This window comes from Zeus faber, assembly GCF_960531495.2.
Source record: "Zeus faber genome assembly, chromosome: 3".
Taxonomy (NCBI): Eukaryota; Metazoa; Chordata; class Actinopteri; order Zeiformes; family Zeidae; genus Zeus; species Zeus faber.
The window spans coordinates 5824161-5846940 of NC_137190.1; the positions used below are offsets into that span (position 1 = coordinate 5824161).

At 44.7% G+C, this 22780-nt stretch overlaps 1 protein-coding gene across 1 annotated transcript in view; it reads right to left on the reverse strand.

The window, feature by feature from the left end:
- Positions 1–22780, reverse strand: part of itfg1 (integrin alpha FG-GAP repeat containing 1) — a 148936-nt gene that overhangs the window by 27424 nt on the left and 98732 nt on the right. Inside the window, exons 13-14 of the mRNA XM_079997728.1 lie at positions 7296–7339; positions 4047–4125 (exon numbers count right to left, since the gene is read on the reverse strand). Of these exons, the coding sequence (XP_079853854.1) occupies positions 4047–4125; positions 7296–7339 (123 nt within the window). The remainder of the gene's footprint in view (positions 1–4046; positions 4126–7295; positions 7340–22780) is intronic.

The following is a 22780-nucleotide window of genomic DNA, read 5'->3' on the forward strand; positions in this document are numbered from 1 at the left end:
GTCACCCATTAATCTCTCGATCTTTGGCCCATCAGTCAGCGATCAGTCACCCTGCTTTGGGAATCCTCCATGTCATCATGCAAAAGGAAATATAGCTGACCTGCAGCTGTATTCTAGTAAGTGCTTTCCACCTTTAACACTCCACTCTCGACCATATATTTATCTTTTTTCCAAGTTTTGAGCGTCTTTGCCTGTTATGTAGTTAAGCTACAGCGTGATCTATGGAAAAGGCCTGGAGGGGTCGTTTCATTTGACAGCTTTGTTTTTCTGTGCAGACATGCTCAATGATCGGAGCGATGCTACCACCCCCCCCCCCCCCCCCCACACACACACACACACACACCCTGCCGAGGCTTCTGCCAGCCCCGAGGAGGGGGTGGGGGTGGGGGGGGTAGATAGATTGATAGACAGATTGATGGATAGATGGATGGATGGATAGATGGATAGATGGATAGATAGGAGAGAGAGTGAGCTGGATGAGGGAATGGACAGGATGAACTCCCCTAGCAGGGATAAAAACTCAATAGTAGTGATAGGAAGGTAAACAGGGGAGATGCTACCGCCAAATTAAAAACAGCAAACTCTGACTTCAGATCAAATCCCTGGTATTTAAATTTCAGCTTGGCGTCTGTGTGTGCTCCGACACAGAGCCAGGCACGTTTCCATCAGAGATCATCCTTTGTTCCAGAGGGTGTTGGTGCCACACACACTGTTCCATTGCCGGTGGGAATACAGGAAAATGAAAGGATTTTTGAGAGAGGTGAATGTTGAGATGAAAGGAATACTTTCTGTAAACTCACCTTTTGATGCGTTTTTTTTTTTTGACCTCATACTAGGTCTGAATAACACTGACTTATATCTAAGGAAAATTGACTATAAATTCATAAAATGTGTCCATATATATATATTCATCCATCTATCCATATATATATCTCCATATATATATATATATATATATATATATATATATATATATATATTTCAAGCAAATTGTCGAACCACTCTCGAATGGAAAATATTTAGTAGGTATATGTGGTCTTTGGGAAGCATCTGTCAACGTTTGAAACTAGGCAATTTGGTGAAAATCATTACAGTGTGAGGGGAAGTGGTGACAGATAAGATATAATCTCAAATTTAAAGCTGCAATCATTTTACATTGGATCGCTAAAGGAAGCCATAGAAACTACACAACGTTGCCAAACGTGACTGCTCCTCCTCCACGAGGCTTCTCAGCCTTCCCAACAGAGGGGTCTTGTGACGCATTTCCATGTGGACTGAATCTGTGCAAGGAGTAAGGACACCATATTGCTTATTCTACTTTATGAACTAAGGTAGAATCCAAAAGGAATGGTGCAAGGAAATCAAGAGAATAATGGTGAGGGGAAGGGAAAGGCTGGTCGATACGTTACACAACTTGTCTTCTTCAATTTCGACGAGATGGCCAATGCTGGAAGGGCTGCATGCTAACTTTGTTAGCTCAATGCAAGGATTGGATTGTATGAGATGGAAACAATATCTATTGTACACTTGTAGAAAAAGCTTGGAGAGAATGTCACGGTAACCACAAAGGATCGCATAAAATGTAATCTGCCACAGTCTGGCTTTGCATTTACCTCAAACACCCTTCCTTAAAAGTTGAACTTGAGTTGAGTGGTGCGGTGCAGTGTGAGTGCCTCTGGAGTTCCTCCTGGGTGTTATTTTTCTGTAGCTTTGGAGTTAAAACAGCAGAAAGTGGGACATCTTGAAAGATGGTGAGGTCCTATGGCGACATGGTGTCTCTACGTGTTAGTTTGTCTGGTTTTATATTTTAATGTCTTTCACAGGGTGCTTCATGTCCTTGTTGTTATTGATTTCTTCACAAGCACATGGTAACAAATTCCTAACGACTAAAGCCTGGCCCGCACTACAAGATTTCTCAAATCTTAACAGATTTGAAACGAGAGACCCCACACATAATGAAATATCATGATGCATTTGTCAGTTTTGTTCCTATAGTTTGTGGAGAACAAAGATTTCCCAAACGGCGCAAAACACACCCACAGATTCCATTCACCAGCAACCAGAGTCCTAATCTCGTGAAGATTTGACACCGAGGTGTGGCTACGCCAGGTTTCCAGAGTCCCGACTCTCAAAACCGGAAATGTCACGGTCAAACGTGACTAGAGCATGGTGTCAAACATGGTGGCTGGAACGAGCAATGCCACTTTGAGCACTATTTGTTTCACAGAAAATGAAAATCCAAAAAGGAAAACAGAAAAAAAACAAAAAAAAAAAACGATGGAGACGTCGAGACGGCGTGAACCTGGACGGTACATGTTGCAGCGTTTCGCTGCGTTGGCTGCGCTTGTGTTTCTGACTTGTTCTATTTGGCTATCGATCGCTCCCACGTGACAATCCACAGCCTGCGTCCTCGGCCGTCCTCCAGATCCCCCCCTCGCGCTACATGATATCTGATCGTTAATATTGAACATGTTTAATATTTGCAATTTCAGTAGGTAGTTTTACTTCTTACAAGTAAGAAGTAAACAACACTCGCAACATACCTCCCACCGCAGGATAATCTGGCTAGATAATCTTTCGAACCATCAAAGAATCAGGATTCGCTCCTGATTGTCGCCCAAAATCGGCTTTATTATCTTGTGTGTATCCGCTTCAGTTGGTATGGCAGTTAAGTATTGCATCTTGAATCAGATTATCAGCGAGCAGTGCTGCTCACCCGTTGCTCCTCTCTGCTAAATATTTTAACTAAGCTTCCTCAGCATTACCTGCTGCATTATATTTCCCCCGAAGCAACAATTCCTTGAGTTGAACTGTTTTATACATAAGATATGTAAAGGTATTCACATCCAAATAATTGATTAAGCAGTACATCTGATGAAGGTCTCATTAAAGTCACAAATTGTGAAATGCAATGAACGGGCGAGAAACGATTATTGGATTTTTGGTACAAAAATGTCAGTTCTGCGACCCTGGGTTGCCGGAAGCCTCTTTCACACTACGACCGCAAAAATCTCGGCCTCTTGCAAGGTAAAATCAATCTAGTGGAGTATGCAGTGATGGTTTTGTGATTTTGACCAAAAACTGGTCTAAACATTGGGCAGTGACAACATCTCCAGGTGTAGGGGAATCTCTTACCTGCCCTGGAATGCCTCAACTAATATTTTAGTTATAATCCGTTAATTTCAAAGAAAATAACCCAAATGATCCCCTGTGTACCGAACAGTACACATGGCTGGTACTGTCGTCAGTATCAGCAGATGGAAACTGTAAAAACATTTTTTGTTTTGCCTTGTAGGGAGCTGCCATTTTGAGGCTTGAATTCACCGGTTAATTTTCAAAAAGATAAATAAAAAAATAAAAAATCACCAGTTGAGGACCTAATTTGTATGGAGCTCAGTATCTAATGGGCTGATATATAACACAGTGATGGAAGATAGGGAGCCACACAGACAGCTCATTAAAAGAAAAAACTCAACTATCCTTGGCTGACGACAACAGTAAATCCCTCAGCACGAAACAGAAAAAGCAACAATCTCTTAATGCTCTTCTTCTCTCTCCCCATCTCTCTCGTGCCTTTGTTTGACAATTTGTTCTGCCAAAAAGCAGCTCAGTCACATAAAGCAAAAGTGCGCCTGGCCGGATGGTTTTCCAGGCGGTCACAGGCAATGAATTCTGAAGAGGTTTGGTGATTTAATGACCCCGACCGAGACGCATAAAAGGTCAAATTGAATCAACTCCAGCCAAATAAAAGAAATCGAGCATCACAACCGGCAGCCAGAGACACAGGGAAGGAGACAGGGAGGGAAACAGACGGGGAGAGACAGAGAGAGAGAGAAAGTGAGTGAAACACATACATAGAGGTGCTCCGGGAGGTGCACAAACGCTGAAGGGAGGTGAGGGACGTCGATGAACAAGATGGGAGGAGGGCGACATGCACAAGGCAGGGAGGGAGAACAGAGGCAGACTGGCAAAAATACAGAACACATGTTGGTGTGTGTGTGTGTGTGTGTGTGTGTGTGTGTGTGTGTGTGTGTGTAGGCACTGACCTGAGGCGTTTTTTAGGTAGCCGTTAGCGTCCATGGTGGTGTACATGACGTAGGGCCCCGGCTGGTTGACTCCGTAAGGCTGTGGACACACAAACACCGCGACGACAGATGTTAGTACTTATTGAGAAAAAAGGATCTTCTCTCCATTCGACAACTGTTCCGATCGGTCCATTCACCTAACCATCTATTCCTCCATCCGTCCATCCATCATTCCATCCATCCATCCATCCCACTGTCCATCCATTCATCCTCCCCCATTCATCAAATAATTTAATGCGTGATGCAGTCTTATCCTTTTTCCCTTATTCCTACCGATCTATCGATAGGAATCGTTCCTATCGATCCATCTATCTATCTATCTATCTACCTCTTCACCTATCTACCTCTCCACCACTCCACCTATCTATCTACCTCTCCATCTATCTATCTATCTATCTATCTCTCAATCTACCTCTCCATCTACCCATCTATCGATCTATTTATCTATCCATCCGTCCGTCCGTCCGTCTGTCTATCTATCATCCGTCCACCCATACACCTGTTCCACCCATACCTTATCCATTCCATCTGTTCATCTATCTATTCTTCGGTCGTACTGTCAATCCATCCTCCTGCCTTTCATCCATCTATCATCGCTCTCATCTAACTCTCCCTCCATCTATCCACCATCTATGCACCCCTCCACCCATCCATCCCTCCCTCCTGCATCCCACCAGCCTTCCTGAGAGGAGGTGAGAGTGAAGCAGGTGGAGGAAGTGGAAAACACTCACACAATTGTAAGATTCTGCGTGAGGAGCAGGATGACATTGAAAAAGTTTCCCTCCTCGGAGAGCGACATGGCTGTCTGTTGCATGCTGCTGGAATCTGGCTTTGTTTTTTTTTTTTGTTTTTTTTTTATTACTTTTTTTTTTCTATCATTTTTTTAACTGTTTAACATTTGCTGGTTAACGGTTAAACAGTTAATCATTAATATCCCTAGCGCACAACACAATATTTTGGCCTGTTATGACCCACCCCCATGCTGTGTGCGTGTGTGTGTGTGTGTGTGTGTGTGTGTGAACGTGTGTGGGGGTAATCAGAGGACAAAGTTATCTCTTCATTTTGGAGGGGCGACAGCCGATGAATGAGCTGTCGCGTCGATCTGAACTTCGCACTCGCTAATTACAAGTCTGCAACTCGCTCTGCCTTTTGCGCGCGCGTACACAGACGGAGGGGAAAGCAGGAGAGACTCGACTCTTGCGAGACGCAACCGTTGATCCGGAGAGAAATAGAAATGAGCCATTGAAAAGAAAATTCTTGGTTAAGAAAAGGGCGAGCGAGCGAGCGAGAGAGCGAGAGAGAGAGAGAGAGAGAGATGAGACAGACGAGATGAGACAGCAGAGGAGGAGAGGCGGGGCGCGGCAGCAGGCTGATCGGGAGAGCGACGGCGAGAGAGGAGGAGGGGAGAGATAGACGGAGTGATGGATGAGGTGGTGAAAGGGGAGAGAGAGAGAGTTGGGGAGAGAGACAGAGCAAGAGGCTAGAGAGAGAGAGAGAGAGAGGGGTAGAAACATCCCGAAGCTGCACTCGTCCGCAGCATTCATCACTCCCCTCAGACGGAGGATTGTCGGGACGCCGGCGGGGGCTAGGCAGTGACGGGACGGACTCTGTCACGCCCAAAAAACAAACCTCTCCACAGCCACCTGGCGACACCCGAGGTATCTCCGTACCAAGGAAACACAACACCGCGGATGGAATCAAAAGTAAATACAGTGCTCAAATGAGCATTTGGTTGTCGTTATTAAAAATACTATACAGTGTAGAAACACTGTATTTCTAAACGTTTATCAAGGTAAAATAAATAAAGCACAGTGTAAGTGGACACACCTCCCACAAACACGTGCACTAGAGCTAGATATTGATCACAAATCGATTCGATATCAAGGGTCTTGATATGATTCTATATCGATTTGTTGATATCATACTGTATATACAAAATAAGAATTGCTACCAACTTTTCGGATGACCAGCCATTACAAAGACATTTCATGAGCAAATTCAGTCTAATACAGGAATTCTGTTCATTTGTGACGATGGCGGTATCAATTACAGTGGAACTTGGCGGCATAACTTCCAAAGAAATGATCGACATTACAATGTTTGTATTGATTCAGAAATTGAAACAATATAAAATAATAGTATCATAGTACACTTTGTGTATAACGGACACCTACGGCCGAGGGCGAGGCTTCATACAGTGGAAGTAGATGCTCATCTGCCTCCCTTGCTGAAAAGCACTGCTGTACAACCCAATGAAGCGCCGTGTGCAGTGATGTCCTTCTCAGTTTATTTGACCTTCCTTCGAGAGACGTGTTTACGACAACAACAACAACAACAACAAACAGGTCTCAGACGCTAACCCGGATGGAACGATGACAACAAACGACAATGCAAGCAAACAAGATCATTGTCACCGCTAATAATAACAACGACATAAGTGGCGGGCTAGTCCTCAACGCTCACAGTGCAGCATGACCTATATTAGGATTGTCACTTGTCTTTGTCGAGAGAGAGAGACAGGGAGAGAGAGAGAGAGACAGGAAAACATCAGAAACATCCCGGAGCTGCACTCGTCCGCAGCATTCATCACTCCCCTCAGTCGGGGGATCGTCGGGACGCCGGCGGGGGCGGCGCAGTGGCGGGGCGGACTCTGTCACGCCCAAAAAACAAACCTCTCCACAGCCACCTGGCGACACCGCGGATGGAATCAAAAGTAAATACAGTGCTCAAATGAGCATTTGGTCATCGTTATTAAAAATACTTGTGTAGAAACACTGTATATCTAGACGTTTATCAAGCTAAAATAAATAAAGCACAGCGTAAGTGGACACACCTCCCACAAACACGTGCACTAGAGCTAGATATTGGTCACAAATTGATTCAACATCAAGGGACTCTGTCACGCCCAAAAAACAAAGCTCTCCACAGCCACCTGGCGACACCCCACCCCGTAACACCATGTGCGGAACACCAGACGCTCTGCTGGTCTCATCTCGCCGAGAAAATAGAACATTTCTGTGTGAAAACAACTTACAATTATCAAGCGACGGAAAACTAAAGGGAGGACTTGAATTGAGTAAAAACGAAAACAAACAGGGGAAAATAAAGAAGAAAAAAAAAAAGAAAAACAAGGTTTTGGAGACCGTTAGATGAACAAGATAGAAGCCCATTAAACAGGTCGCTAAACAGGAAGATGGGTGGGACACTTACCGTCACATTTTCCGGGCAGTCGTTGGAGCACAGGCCACTGAGCACTGCGGAGAGAGAGAGAGAGGGGGGGGGGTGTTATTTGTGACTCATCCCCTGTTGCATATCCCGGCCCGGTTGACAAACGGGGGGCCGCGCTACGTCGCGAACAAGCGCGGAGGAATGAGACGGGTCAAACTAATTTCACACTTGAAATGGAGGAAATGAACCCGGCGCGCACGGTGGCCGCGCCGGTCCCCCGAAGGACAACCCTCCACCGCAAGCCATTATGTTGTTTGACACGTTTCCGCGTCGTCGTCTCAATATGACCATCTGTCTCTGAGGGCCTCCTCCGTGTTCTGTCGGTTTGGACTAAACAAAACAAAAGACGGATGGATAAATAAATTTGAGACAGTGACAGACACAATAAAGGTGCTCCAGAGTAAACTGCACGCGTGTGCGTACATACACGAGGAGGTGTTGCAGCAATTTGCGATCGCCAGCAGCGCGAGGGACCAAATCCTGCTGAATTGCTAATCAGTGGTTAAAGGAGTGACGCCATTAGCATACTAATTGGGTCCGGGGGTTTGGGCTGCCTTGAGTCCGCCTGATGGAGTTTCTCTAAAGTCCAATGCGCCGTTAATTAGGCGAGTCCCCACATCGGTAACAAACATCCCGTTGAAGGCAACTATGGCGGGGATTACGCTTAAAAACCAGGGTCTGCTAGCAGAGTGACGGACAGGTCGAGGTGGTGCCACTAAGCCGTCAGAATCAATTCAGTGCGAGCACTTCCAAGGAAAATGTTCATGCCTTTTCATTAAAAACTGAATATACATCTGCTCTGTATATGGTCTCAGTTTTGTGTTCATTTTGGTCCAAACTTGCATCACCAAGAAGAAGAAATGACATGTATTTTATCTCGTGGGTGAGCCCTTTGTTAGAATTAGAAGTACACTATGGAATGTGGACAACACTGTGTCTCCATAGCAACGCCTGCTTTCATCTGTCACTCCAACGAAGTTACGGACTTTTTAGGAGACAGCATCTCTTGAAAAAATAAAAAATAAAATAAAATACTTTCTATACCTTTTTTTCTTTTTTAAAATATGACAAGTCATCATGATATCTTTAATATAATTTGGATTCATATATTTAAATTGAAGTTTAAAGTGATGACATGACCATTGCGAGCGTTTTGAGTTTTTTTTACAGTGGGCAAATTGCTTTCCTTGCTTTTCCACGGCCAATACTGGATGAGGAAAACAAAGGTTGGATCAGCATGGTCATCACACAAATGGCCCACAGTTCCCCATGCACTGTTTTCAGAAAGTTAGCCCTTCCTCTCCATGCTTTCTCATTCAATCCTCTCTGAAGCTTGTTCATTTATTTCTCTCCAATGTTTTCCACTGTTCCCGCACAGCTTCCAACTAATTCCTCAGCATTGTCAGCCTTTCATGACAGCACGTGCCTATCTGAGTCATACAGTCATGGCTCACCCAGAGGAAATGTTGCTTGTGTTATGAGGCTCAACTTGTATTCAACATTTTAAATGTGAGCCGTAATGCCAAGTGATTCAACACTGCCTGCTCTGAATACCCAGTTCTTTTTTTGTAAAGTTCATTCTAAGATGATTGATTTTTGGGAAATACTGAAAAGTAGTTTGCAGCATGTGGTGAATACATAAGTTCCAATGTTAATAATTTAAGGTTAATTATGACCGTTTTGAAATACGTAAATGCTGTATCCAAGTATGAGCCCAGTCAGGACTCGATTCTTCCATGTCAGATTTTTACTTTGCATATTTGGTGTGTAACCCCTCTGCAATCCTCTTCTCCAACACATTACATTACATTACATTACATTACATTTCATTTAGCAGACGCTTTTTCATTTAGCAGACGCTTTTATCCAAAGCGACTTACAATTGTTCAAACACCGACGGACGCAGCCATCAGGAGCAATTAGGGGTTAAGTGTCTTGCTCAAGGACACTACAGCATGCTAGCAGGAGGAGCCTGGGATCCAACCAGCAACCTTTAGATCACTAGACCACAAGCTCTACCGCCTGAGCTACCGCCCCCCACAAAACGTAATAGTAATATAGCCTAATTAATGAGTGGCGTACTTCAAAAAAAAATACTGTCAAACATCAAATAATGGACAAAATTGTAATCCTGTCGTATGATATCTTCTTACCAGTAGACTCAAGTGGGAAATCTTACAAAATGTTTTCATCCAAGAAATGATGGAGATCGTGGATTTCTGTCAGTTCCCTATGGAACAGAGGTAGAGCAGAAGTTGACAGCCTTAACCCCCCCCAAATTTTGCTTCCTTCTTGAGCAAAGACGTTAATTATCGGGATGGGTATTTGTTGTTTGTGAATCCCCAGGGTAAGCGTCATTATATTGAAACATAAACAATCAGTTTGTCAAAATGAATTAATAAGTGTACAGCGTATGCATAAGCCTGAGATTTTGACCCCACGTGACTGGGGTGCGAAATACATTTAACAAGATGCTTTTAATGTGAAAAAGGTGTGTGTGTGTGTGTGTGTGTGTGTGTGTGTGGTTGTGTGCATTTAGGTATTTGTGTGTGTGAAATGCTAATTAGTTCTTTGATGTCCTCGGGCCTAACAAGCGTAAGCCTGGAGCGGAATTCAGATGGATGTTCCATCAAACAGAGTTGCGTTGACCTGGACTGACCACACTGAGCATTAATTGCCTCAGAAAAGCAGAATCCACTGACTTTGAAATTATTTTTTATTTCGAGCACAAAGGAAAATCGCTCCCGTTGGTTGTGGACGTCGCGGTCGGTGCTTTAGAATCAACATTCCGATCCAAGACGCAGCATTGAACAGAGGCCTTGTGTTGCTCTGCTTCTGGGCGGCCAGCAACACAAAGCAAACCAACACATCGCAGGCACAGAACTTCAGAGGTCAGAAACCAACCTGGAGGTCAACGGGGACGCCTCCGAGTCGCAGATGAAACAGATTTCTTCGAAAAACCCGTCCCCTAATTGAACCGTAACCCGTTACGAGCACAGCTGCCAGATAAAAACGCATGTTCAAACGGCTGTGACTTGTCTGAAGTGCGCTGGCTCGGGATTAGCCGTCACTCTGCATGCAAGGGACACGTGTGATCGATAGATCAAATGGATTAAGCAGACGCTGGCGACCCCGATAGGGAGGAGAACGTGAGGCGTGAGGCAGGGAGGAGGACAGCCGGTCGATGGACGGTAGGACTTGGATCATTATGTTGTTTTAATTCACACCGCCCTGTGGACGTGTCATTAGGTACCGCCTGCTTCGGCTGGGGGCGGGTCAGACCACCTCAGAGGTCAAAGGGCGCGATCGCGTCCAGCATGGAAAAGCTGACCGGAGCACGAGAAACCGTGGGTGGAGGGAGGCGCTAACAGAGCTCTTTGTGATGAGGAAGCTCATTGTCAACCGATCCGTGTACCTAAAACAATGACTGTACTCCCTGACGTCAATAACTGGGTTTACACATTTCAACGCACCTCTGTGCACTGGACAACCATGACAATCTTGATCATCTTCGAAAAAAATAAATAAAAAATCTGAAGCGGCCCCTCTACTATACAGTATTATCTAGGTGTTTCTGATTTGAGAAGCAGGTGTTACCTGTGTGTTTAGTGTCCGATATAAACATGCACATTTGTCCTTCTGGAGAAATGCACAGGTTCACCTGCATGACGGTCTGCTCCGAGGTACTGTGATTCCAGCCTTCCTGATGTGATCCTGTCTGTTGACTTCTGATAGGTTCATGTGCTCCTGGTTCGGCTGCCTATTTAGGAACAGACTGATAAGAGCTCTAAAATGTCCCCGGTTCGCCTGCCTGCTTTGTGGATCCCAATTTAGAGGTAAAGCTCATCTGTGCCTACCTGTGTCCAGAGTACTTGCTGCCTGACTCTGCCTTGTCTGGGTTCCGTCACAAAGTTAACTTAGTAGTTAACAGTTAAGTTAGCAGTATTTAGCTCCAAACTTGAAGGATACCCTGTCACCCCGTCGTTAGCTTCCTTTCATTTTATTTTTTTTTCACAGCTCAGCTTGTGTTTGTTCTTGGTTCATCTTTTTTTGTGCCATTGTTGTGTATTTTGCATTGTCCTGTTCTACACAGAGGGTTGTGGTGTGCCGTGGAAGTGTCAAAAGCCTCCATCACAGACCAAAATCAGAGGTGAAGTGTTTAACACATAAAAGTAGCTGAACAAACACATGATCGTAAAACAATCTGTGTGTAGTATTGAGACCAAGAGAGGATTTCACTTTGTTGCACTTTAAGGCAACTGCTGGAGGTACTGGTGTATCATTACAACCACAACAATATTCATAATTAGAAAACCACAAACCCTAATTTTCAATTTTATTTGGTTGTTCAAAATCCACAGCGTCAGCAATAGCGTCGACCAATGTGATCCTGGTGTCTCTCCAGGTTTGCGTCCGGCCAACAGTATAACCTACAGCAGTAAAAATGAATACCTTCGCCATCCGAAGGTAAAATGTAAACGAATGCATGTGTGCGCCGATGTGTCAGTGGAGTAATGACTAAATGACATCAGTGAATGGAAACGGGCGCCCCCGCGCCACATTACGGATTCTGTGACACATAGTCGCTGGTGCGGAAGAGAGAGGGAAGCGGCAAGGACTGAACCAACTTGTACGTCCTTCACGGCTCAACGGGCAAACCACTCCGGGAAGAGGATGAGGAGTCTGACTGCGTGCGTGCAGGTTCTCGCCTCTATGTGGGACTTCATATGTCTGCGCGTATTGTATGCTTGTCTTGGCATGTGTGTAGAGTGTGAGCCCTGGATGTCAAAAAAAGCTCAAGGGCTGAGAGAAAACCTCCAGAAAAGGCCAACAAAATAACACATGTAAAGTCCAAATCCAGCATTTTCCTGGAAGGCCACTTTGTTCTCCTGACTTCTATCTCTGGATGACACAGGCGACAGCTCCTCGACGGCCGAAACAAGATCCAGAGAATTGCTCACATATACTGCTGCTCTCTCTCTCTCTATCTCTCTCTCTCCCCCTCTCTCACACACACACTAACACTGCACGTAAACACACAGACACACACACACACACACACACTACACACACTCATACTGTGCAGCCTCAATGAGACCGAGCGAGCCTATTTTCCTGTGTAATATTAAGACTGATGGCAGCTTGCTCGCAGGACTAACCCCCTGAAGCGGAGGATGAACTGGTCAGTGTATTGGAAGTGTGGAAGTGTGTGTGTGTGTGTGTGTGTGTGTGTGTGTGTGTGTGTGTGTGTGTGTCCGCTGTGACCAGGAGCTAGTCAGCGAGGGGTGTGTAATGACGTGAGTGTACACATGAATTTGTGTGCTCTTCAAATGTTTATTCTGGGCACATGCCTGAAAGAGTGTCAGCGAGTAATCCATGTCTCCAACAAGAGAGAGAGGGAGGGAGAGGGAGAGGGAGACAGCGAAAGAGAGAGACAAAGGGAGAGAGCGCGAGAGAGAGAGAGAGAGAGAGAGAGCCACAAAGGGAGGAGAAGGCTGGGAAAAAATAACCAACCAAACAGCGGGTGCTGTCACTACTAAGCGCTCGAAGGACGCGCTGGCGTTGAAGGAAAGTACGACTTTCCAGTTCATCGTCACAAAAAGGAAGCGTCTGGGTTTGGTTCCAGCGGGCGCGGTTCACTCAGCAGCGATCGGCGCCCCGACCGGAGCGGAGGTCCTTGCTGGGACAGCGTCTCCCTGAAGCCTTTGTGGTCTTAACATCACGATGGGAAATGTTGCCTCTGATCCTTGTTAAAATGAATGATGTTCGACACACGTTTGGATGCACAACAGCACTCTGCTTCGAACGGCACTTGCTGATGTATCAGTCTGGGTGATGATGGATGATCGATCATGATAAGACATTTTCAGTAGAAATTATAGTGAGAACTGAGGACGCTCATTTGTTTTCATTTATTCATTCACCGCTTTTTTTTTTTTTTTTTCGAGTTACAAAAATTGAATATCAAACTGTCCCCGAGCTCCAGTCGAAAGCAACTCTCCCGGTTCTGACGGATCCTTTTGTGTGTGTTGTTTCCCCTCGTTTCGAGCAGGAACTCGATACAACTACATCACGTTATACCGTTATTGGATTTAGGCATCAGAGGATTTTACATTACAATCATTACGATATCGCACCGGATACGGGGGCATCCCTCGTTCCAGACATCTAGGGAGGGGTTACAGTGAAGAGTTTTAATGAGAACGGAGGAACGCAATTATATCTAAAGTCTGTGTGTGTGTGTGAGAGAGAGAGAGAGAGAGAGAGAGAGAGAGAGAGAGAGAGAGAGAGAGAGAGAGAGAGAGAGAGAGAGAGTGTCAGAGGTGTTAGGTGCCTAGAGAGCAGTAAGAAGGTGTGTGAGAAGCGAGAGGTCAGAGGGAGCAGCTTTTCTGCAGCATCAACCCAAACCCAAAGCCCTTCTAATCCCAACAGGACCCATTCCAACTGGCCTCATTTGGAGGAGTGTGGAGGTTTTTCTTTCCTTCCGCTCCCAGGCCATCATTTTCACAACGATGGTGAATTGTGTGTGTGTGTATGTGTGTGTGTGTGTATGTGTGTTTACGTGTGTGTCCATTCGAGTGCTGATGATTAAAGGCACGAGGGGCAGGTTTGGAAATGTGGCAACATTTCCAGCTCCATTAGCCCTTGGCACAAGGAGCTACCTGGACACTCCAGCGGCGCAAGCATTTATAATCTCCTTCTGAACAACAGCTGGTTGCAAGATGTTTTTTAGGAAATTATACCAACGGGTATTATTCCAAACATTTAGATATAGCCAGTTTCACATTGCTGCCAATAAGAAAGAAACCTTTGGGCTGGATGATATGAATACATTTATTATGAAGATAGTTGTGTAGTCAAGACACATAGTGTCCACCAAAAAGTCTGCTTACAGCCTGAGGGCCATATTTACTGAGCCTTGTGTGCTTCGTTTCAGACACGTTGTGCACCCAGATACGTGCATGTTATTTATCAGAGAGGTGCACCGGCCAGGAAGTGCGGTTTACTTGTTTCGCTTTTTTCCTTCATGCACATGCTTTTGTGGGAGCATCGTACAAATACCTTGAGGAGATACAATGTGTGTGCTAGACTGCGTATTCCACTGGATTTACTATGTCCACATGATTTTCAAGGGTCAGTTTAGAATGGAAATGTGTCCACACTGCTCCCACTAAGTAGCAGGTGCAGATTAGCATGGGCGGATATGAAGAGAAGGTTGTGGTGAAGATGACTTCCTCTGACAATGGTGACTGTAATTACCCGCATATCAGTGTCATGTCTGCCCTCCATCTGCTCCGAAATATATTTTCTATTATGAGCCACCTTTTCTTGGTTCACCTGTTATGTCCTGCTGTTTTTTTTTAAAGGTCATCATACGCTTTTTGTTTTTACGTTGCATCTCTCCAACATGCTTTAGTGTTCTGTTACTTCGTCCACTGATGTTTAAATTTCAGTATCACTGAATTCAGCTCTTTTTATTTATTTATTTATTTTTTACTTCTGGGCTGGGCTTTCATGTATATAAATCTGAACTATAAGACATTTTTAAATAAAACTCATGGTAATAAAAAAAACGATTTCAAGTCATATCTGATCCCTTGGTCATATCGTGTAAGCATAATATATCTTGTGATGAAAAAATCACAACATATGAGCTAAAAGGCCAATTTAAATAATTATCAGAAGATCCAAACTCACTGAAAGAAGATAAATTACAGTATTGTGATATTGTGCTTCCCTTCCCTCCCAAAAAAGAAACCTACTCTAATGCTTCTGTTTGATTTGTACTGACCTGGATGGAATGAATCCTTTACTGTGACTCACCTGCTGTGTAGTATGCATACGACTCAGCCCCTACACTTAAAATAGACAAGAAACAAAACAAACCAAAAAAACCCAAACTAGAGACCGTAGTTTATTTGAGATAATAATAATAATAATTTTTTACCCTGTCCTGAAAAAAACAGGAAGTCGTTTGCCTGTTTGCCTTCCTGTATACGCCTGGTTGATTTTCACCATTAGTTGCCATTGTGTTTCTAAAAAAAAAAAAAAAAAAGAAAAGAAAAGCATGCAACCATGGTAACCATGTGCATGCCACTGCACACTGGCGAGCTGTCAGGTCAGCTGACATTACACACACACACACACACACACACACACACACACAGACACACACACACACACACACACACACACACACACACACACACACACACACACACACACACACACACACACACACACACACACACACACACACACACACCAACAACCATTGAGCAGGATGACATGACTTGTAAATGCTAGTGGCTACCACTGCTTGTCAACAACAGCTGAGTAGACACACATGCACTTGTGTGTACACAAGCGTGTACACGTGTTACAACATGGAATTGTGACGGCAGAGCGTCGTTGGTTCAGAAGAGCTCATCGCTTCCCATTTTCGTCTGTCTGAGTTGTGCTGACCAAAGGGCCGCCTTGCCGACACACAAGCGCGCACACACACACACACACACACACACACACACACACACACACACACACACACACACACACACACACACACACACACACACACACACACACACACACACACACACACAGACAGACAGACAGAGGAAAAGACCTAAAGACGTTGACAGTGCAACCATGAGATTCATCAAAGCGCTGGACGTGAGTAGCCGTAGCAGCTGCTGAGACGACCAGCTGCTCTACCTGCTTCCTAATCCTCAACACGGGGATGCCACATCCACAACTCAACTTCCAGCCGAGCAACGAGGAGTTACTCCTTAGGACGCAAAGACCGACGTCACAAACGCGGTCTGAAACCACTTCCCTTCCCATGTGTTTGAGTGTTGAGTAAGTCATATTTTACAGAAATAAAAATAAATTCACTTCATAAATAAATTTAGCCAATGAAGTTACATCTGAAGCTTCCATCATAATTGTGTTGCGTAACATGAAAAAGAAAAACAAATAGCTTGAAGATATTATTTAAAAAATGTTTCCATCTTGAATGGCATTTCATATTGTTGCATCATTTTTGCATGACAGAAACATACATGTATTATACGCTGTGCACTGTTTAACCTGATCAACGCAAAGATAAAGGAGCTTGTTGAATGTAAGCTATTTCCTTCTGATGTTCCATGAAGGAAATCTCCAGTATTTTTTAAATGTAAACCATATTTTTTGATCATTGGGAGTCAACCTGCATTGGCATTACAATTTTCTAAAATGGTCCACTATTGAGAGAATAGCTTCAGACCGTGCTCGGCAGAGAACGTGGCTGAGATTGCCTCATTGTACTACATATTGCAGCTCTGCGGCAGCGATTCTCTCAATTCTGGATCAATTTTGATTATTCTGATGCTGATCACTCGGGGTTGAAAGTAATGATTGAAAAATAAGGCTTAGGTAAAACAATACTGGAGCTTTTCTTTCAATAATCCCACCCGCCTCACCTTAACCTACTGTAAGCCTTATTTTCCAATCATTCCTTTCAATCCAAGTGATCAGCATCAGAATCATTTAAATTGATCCGGAATTGAGAGAATCGCTGCCGCGATAGCACAGTGAGGCAATCTCAGCCGGCTTCTACAGCTTTTGGTCTGTGAGCGTATGGAAGACAAAGGTTCTGGCCCACTGGCTTTGTGGGGCTGCAATCCCGCAGAGATCATCAGAAACTCTCACAGCCTCTCAGCAGCAGGCAGCAATGTCCGCCATTTGTCTTACAGAGTGAAATTCTCAGTGCAATATGGCCACCTCAGTAATTAGCCAGAATCGATTAGAGGGACGTTACCCATTCTCACTGGGGTTGTTTGCCTCACTGGGGGCCAAATTTCAACAAATTAAACACATAATCGGCGGGCGTATTTGCAGGTGGCGTGACCGGGGCTGAAGTGTCAGGCCTTGACTTCGTTTGGCCACAGCGGCCGAGGCACGATGCTGCTTGGTATGCATGAGGGAGCGCCCACCTTCACCTCTCTTAGCGACTGTGGCGCTGCAGACAAGATGCAGAAAGCGCACGATTCTGTAAGATCCTCCTCTTCCTCCTCCGCCGCCAGCTCACTGGGGAGGTGGAGGGAACGCAAGAGCAGCGGGAGAGAGAGAGAGAGGAGGAGAGGAGAGAAAAGAGAAGAGAAGAGGGGGCACAGGGAACAGGCAGGTAGAAAGGAGAGACAAGGTGTACGGAGGGGAACAGACAAGAGAGACTGGAAACTAGCAGGGGAGAGGCGAGGGTGAGTGTGTGTGTGTGTGTGTGTGTGTAAACAAAGCTCCCAGATGTTTCTGAATGCAGATAATCTGCATAGTAATAAGTGAGTAGGAAACTCTTGCGGTTCAGCCTCTCAGTCACACATGCACACACACACACACACACACACACACACACACACACACACTCACACACATAATTGTATCTTTTTCTTTCAAATTTTGGAGCTTAAATCTTCACCCACCTCCCTCCTCCTTAGCAACAATCATCCACCCATCTGCCCGCTCTGTCCCCGCGCTGCTGACAGTTTAAAGAGGAGAGGCTACACAATTTAGGAATTCACATCCACTTGCGCTGTCCTGGGTCCAGGACGGTCAAATGAATGCAAATGCGTGGAAGTGGCTTTCACAAGGACATTGGGCAGACGGTATCACAGGACAAAAGCCAGACAGCTGGTTAAGGGAAACAGTGAGCACGTCCACATGCACATAAGTAATGTGAACACAGTCGGTTTAAGGCGATACTCTGACGATATAAGTGCTGTAAATGGTGTGACTCCTGTCATCGTTGCGACTGACAGTGACGTTTTGCTCAGAGTTCAATTAATTTCAATGTGGTCAATGCAATTACTCAATAAGCAAAGTCATCACAAATTCCATCCGTAGGGTTCAACCTTGGCCAACTTACACACGTGAAATTGTGGCTTCGACCAATATCAAAGTAGCTTACGCTCTGGTGACCTTTGAAGGGGTGAGTCGAAAACAGTGCAAGGCTCAGAGCTGTATGAAATCTTTTTTTTTTATTTTTATTTTTTAATGCGATTCTGTGCTGCCAGAATATCAATTGTTAGACAATACAAACGCAGCCCTGTTTGAAGTGAGTCGTTTGCAGGAGGAGATGGCGTATGTGTTTCCTAAAAGTGGCTATCCATAAAATTGCCCAAAGTCCCGGAACTCCACACCTCCGTCAAAACGAGCATGCATCGGCATCTGCAGATTTCCAACAAAACGAGTCAGAGCGCAGTTGTGTTCTGCAAATACAAAATGTCCATTAGAGCTCGGAGAGTTAAGCCCCTTGACTCAAGACAACGCTCCTTTTGTAATCACACCAATGCTGTACATGTAAACACTTCACTCAAATGATTGCCATCACCTTCATATTGCCAGTAATCAGAGTATTAGTGTTCATGTAAACACACTTAGTGTGGGTGCTTTTGGACGTGTGTTTTGTGTGTATTTGATGAGTGCCAAGACCAAGCACTATTGTGAAAGAGAGAGATGTTGAAGCTCAACATTGAATATCAAGCTGTTAATCAGCTGAATTGTTTGAAGTTATGTGCTGACCCTGGCTCTTCATCAAACTCAGACAGAGTCAAACATCTAAAAGGTCTTGAATTACAAACGCAGCCTGTGTAACGGTTGCTGCTCACATGGAAATACACCACAATTTGGCGAGGCTAAACATTTGCAGACTAGCTGCGAGTGGGACCATTAAACCCAGCTCAACTCCGTTTTAATTTCGGTAAACCACTTCCTGGCACACGTGTGGCCCGGTGTGTCGTCTTTGCAAATTGACTGTGAGGTGAGTTGAGTCAGGTCCAATTGGAGCGGCGACGGGGTCGAGGCGATGCAGGATGCTGTGAGAGACATCGTAATCATGTTTAACTGAAGAGCTTCTTCTGTGCATTGGGCAACTTCACACATACTGGAACTGTCAAGCAAAACTATCTCTAGCTGCAGCTCAGGCCAATGCAAAAACGCAAAATCCAGATGTTTCACCTTGTGGCAAAAAGCATCCGTCAACTGGGGACAAATACAATCTGTGCAACACAATCAGACTGCACATGATCAGTGTCAAATTGGTTGCGCCTGCATCAAAGCATTCCTTTGCCAAGGATAGAGTATGTATGCCCAACACTGCAGCAACGCTAACAATATCTTGTTATGATTCCCAGATGAAAACATAGGCTGCGTGGAGCCACCAAAAAGTTATTTTAATAGTTTTAACTTTGCACCCAGTTGCTGCTGACCTTCTGAAACATTTCCAATCAGAATGCACCATTGGTAAACAGCAACACTCAAAGGTTCATGTGCCAAAATAAAAAAAATATATACCTCAAAAAGTGAAACATGACGGACCCTTTCATGATGACAAGGGGCGCCATCTATTTGAGGAGAGGACAACGACGTAAACCGTGAGTGGCCCCGTTGTACTACGTGGTGCAGCTTGGCTTATGCTATTTTCTCAATAGTGGATCAATTCAAAATATTCTGATGCCAATTGCTTGTGTTGACTCAGAGAGATTAAGCTTGAACAACAAGCTCTCAACAAGCTTTAATTTGAAAAATATCCTTTAAGTAGAGGAGTTACCAGAGTGTAAAAATAACATCAAACAGGCAAGCTTGCACATCCCGCTCTGACGCAAATAGTCTGTTATCCAGCACTTACTGTTCTCCATGTGAACAGTGGAAGTCACTCAGACTTCTCATTAGCTCTTCCCAATTAGCGTTGCCTCTAACTTGTCATTCACGGGTCACTTGAATATCACACCATCGCAGGGGAATCCTGTCTCCTATGCCAGAAAGCAACATGTTATGAGAAACAACGCATCTACCGTACACTGTGATGTTTAAGCATTCTTATTGTCGACGTCATGGCTTGATGAGGTCAGCATGAAAATAACCTTTGCCAAAGTTGGAAAACCTAATCGGGAGGGATTTGAAAATAATTGTATGTATTTCTCACATGTAAACAAGGCAGTGGTGTGTAGAATCAATACAATTGAGTTCAGCTCATGATTCACATATAAAGAGCTTATAAGCTTATATCCTGTATCCAGTGTTTCAATTGATGTAAAATTGCAACAGAGAGGCGTGCTTTCACACACACACACACACACACACACACACACACACACACACACACACACACACACACACACACACACACACACACACACACACACACACACACACACAACTTTGGTTTGAGAAGTGAAGAGGTGTCCCCGTCACGCACGGTGCTTGTTTCATTACATACGTTAAATAAATAACACACTGTCTTGGCGAACCGATCGCGGGCGAACCATTGCTGGCGATCCGTGGGCACGGTCGGCACCATTGGAAAGGAAGTGATTGGAGCGCAGAGCTGTGATCATATAAAATTATATAGTTATGTTTACAATGACATATTGGAGGGGGGAAACTCTTATTTTCCCAGGAAGTGGGAAACAACTTTGTTGTTGCGGTAAATTGAGAGCCCATTATTTGTTGTGATTGGACGGACGGACATCATATTAGGAGCTTTTCTGAAGTTGAATAATTTTTAGCTTTTGGAAGCTGAAAATGAAATACCCAGAGGCAGAGCTTTTCCAAGAGCGGCGGCAAAATGTTTGAAAAGTGGCCGGTTGGGAGAAAAATATTTCGTGTGAATGTACCACTGTGGATCCCACACTTGGCTCTCCCATTGGCATTTAGTGTGGAATAAAATAGTCAAAACTTTCATTTTTTTTTCTTGAATGAGGGTTTTTTTTCCCCCTTCATAAATCCCAGCGGTGTATATTCTTGACCTTTCTGGGGTTAACAAGAAATCTTTACATTGAGAGAGTAGCTCGCCTACATACTATACAACTTCTGCCTTCACAATTTCTACGGAGCTCAGAAGATATCTGCCATACAGTACACGACACCTCTAACCCCAGTTCATGGTATACTGTATACACTACTGCACTGCCTTTTTATACCCAGGTACCCGACATGCTACCAGAAGTCTGAAGCAGATATCTAAGGATCAATTCTGTTTTCAGTCAACACATTGCACCTCGTACCTCGGGGTCATTGTACATCCTAGAATGAAGTCCACCTCAACCCTAAAGCAATCAAAACCCTTTCCAGCTCTTTGGCACGTCACTAGAATTTCTGAAGGAAACAAAAAACAAAGCACAGCTTAGCCCTGAACTGTTTCATGTATCTTGGGTTAAATATGGAGCAACACCTACCCAGCCATGTGTGTGGCCGTGATGTACAGAATCAAGCACAGAGCTAATTTGCTTTTACCATTTGGTGTAAAAGAGGCTTCCATGCTATAGAACACCGGCTGCCAAGTCCTCCACTGCAGGAAGTATTCACAAGCCTCCTGCTTAATCCTAAATAATAAATGCTCCCATAGCAACAGCAAGAAGGGTGGCACGGATGGGAAGTGCTCAGTGAAGTATTGTATGAGGGGGTTAGTGGCGTCAGACTACTGCGGGCGCAGGTCAGCGCGGTGTGAATGGTGTGAGCAGCGGGGGGCAGGGGGGCAGGGGGTCAGGCTTTCCAGCAGTCGTCTTCAGGAAACTCTGACGGAAATCGATCCACACGCACACACGCGCCCACGCACCAGCGCCTGCAACGTGGGACCTTCTAACAAACACCACATGCAGTCGAGGCTTGTGCGTGCGCCTACACTTCTACACACTCCCCAAAAAACGTCCACAGACCGGGCATGAAGTCAATTCCTCAGCTGGAGGTGTTCAATAATGCTTGGGAGGAGGCTGCGGGAAAATCATTCTGCGGAAAAGGCATTCTTCCTTTCCCCGCGATGAGGGATTGGATCAGTGTGCCGGGGGAGGCACGTCTCAAGCCCCTCTCTCTCCATCTTCACATCACATAGTCTCCGTCTAAACTCCATGTCAGCCGTATAAGGCAATATCCGCTGTGAATTCCATTGCACCTTTTTCCACATTAAGGACCCTCAATTTCAAATCTCCGGGACCCTGATCTGAGAAGGTTGTTATTGTTAGATATGATTTAGTCCTAACTTCCATGCCTTTCTATGCTATAGTGAGGAAGATAACAGTACAACTTTGAACAAAATAATCCTTATTGTACTGTTGTACATTCTCTGATGGTGTCTTTTATGCCATTCAACTGCAATAATGGTGAAGCTAAACTACTATTCCCATTGCTGGGGACTCTCCGGAAGCCCTTGAATGGCCCCTGAGGGCCCCAAGATCGTAGCCGTTGTTGCACCACAGCACTACTGAAAAGACAGACTATAGGACTGTGTGGCAGGTGCCCATTGGTTTATGGAAAATGAGTCGACAACACTAGAAAATGGAGCTTTAAATTGTTGACTGGGCTTTAATATTATTTGGCTGACTAGTCAGCAGTTACATGAGGAAAATGCACAACCGAAGAAGCATGAAATATTCACAACCAGAAAAGTGCAATAAGTGAAGTCAAAGGGATAAGGAATGCACATGGTTAGTCCT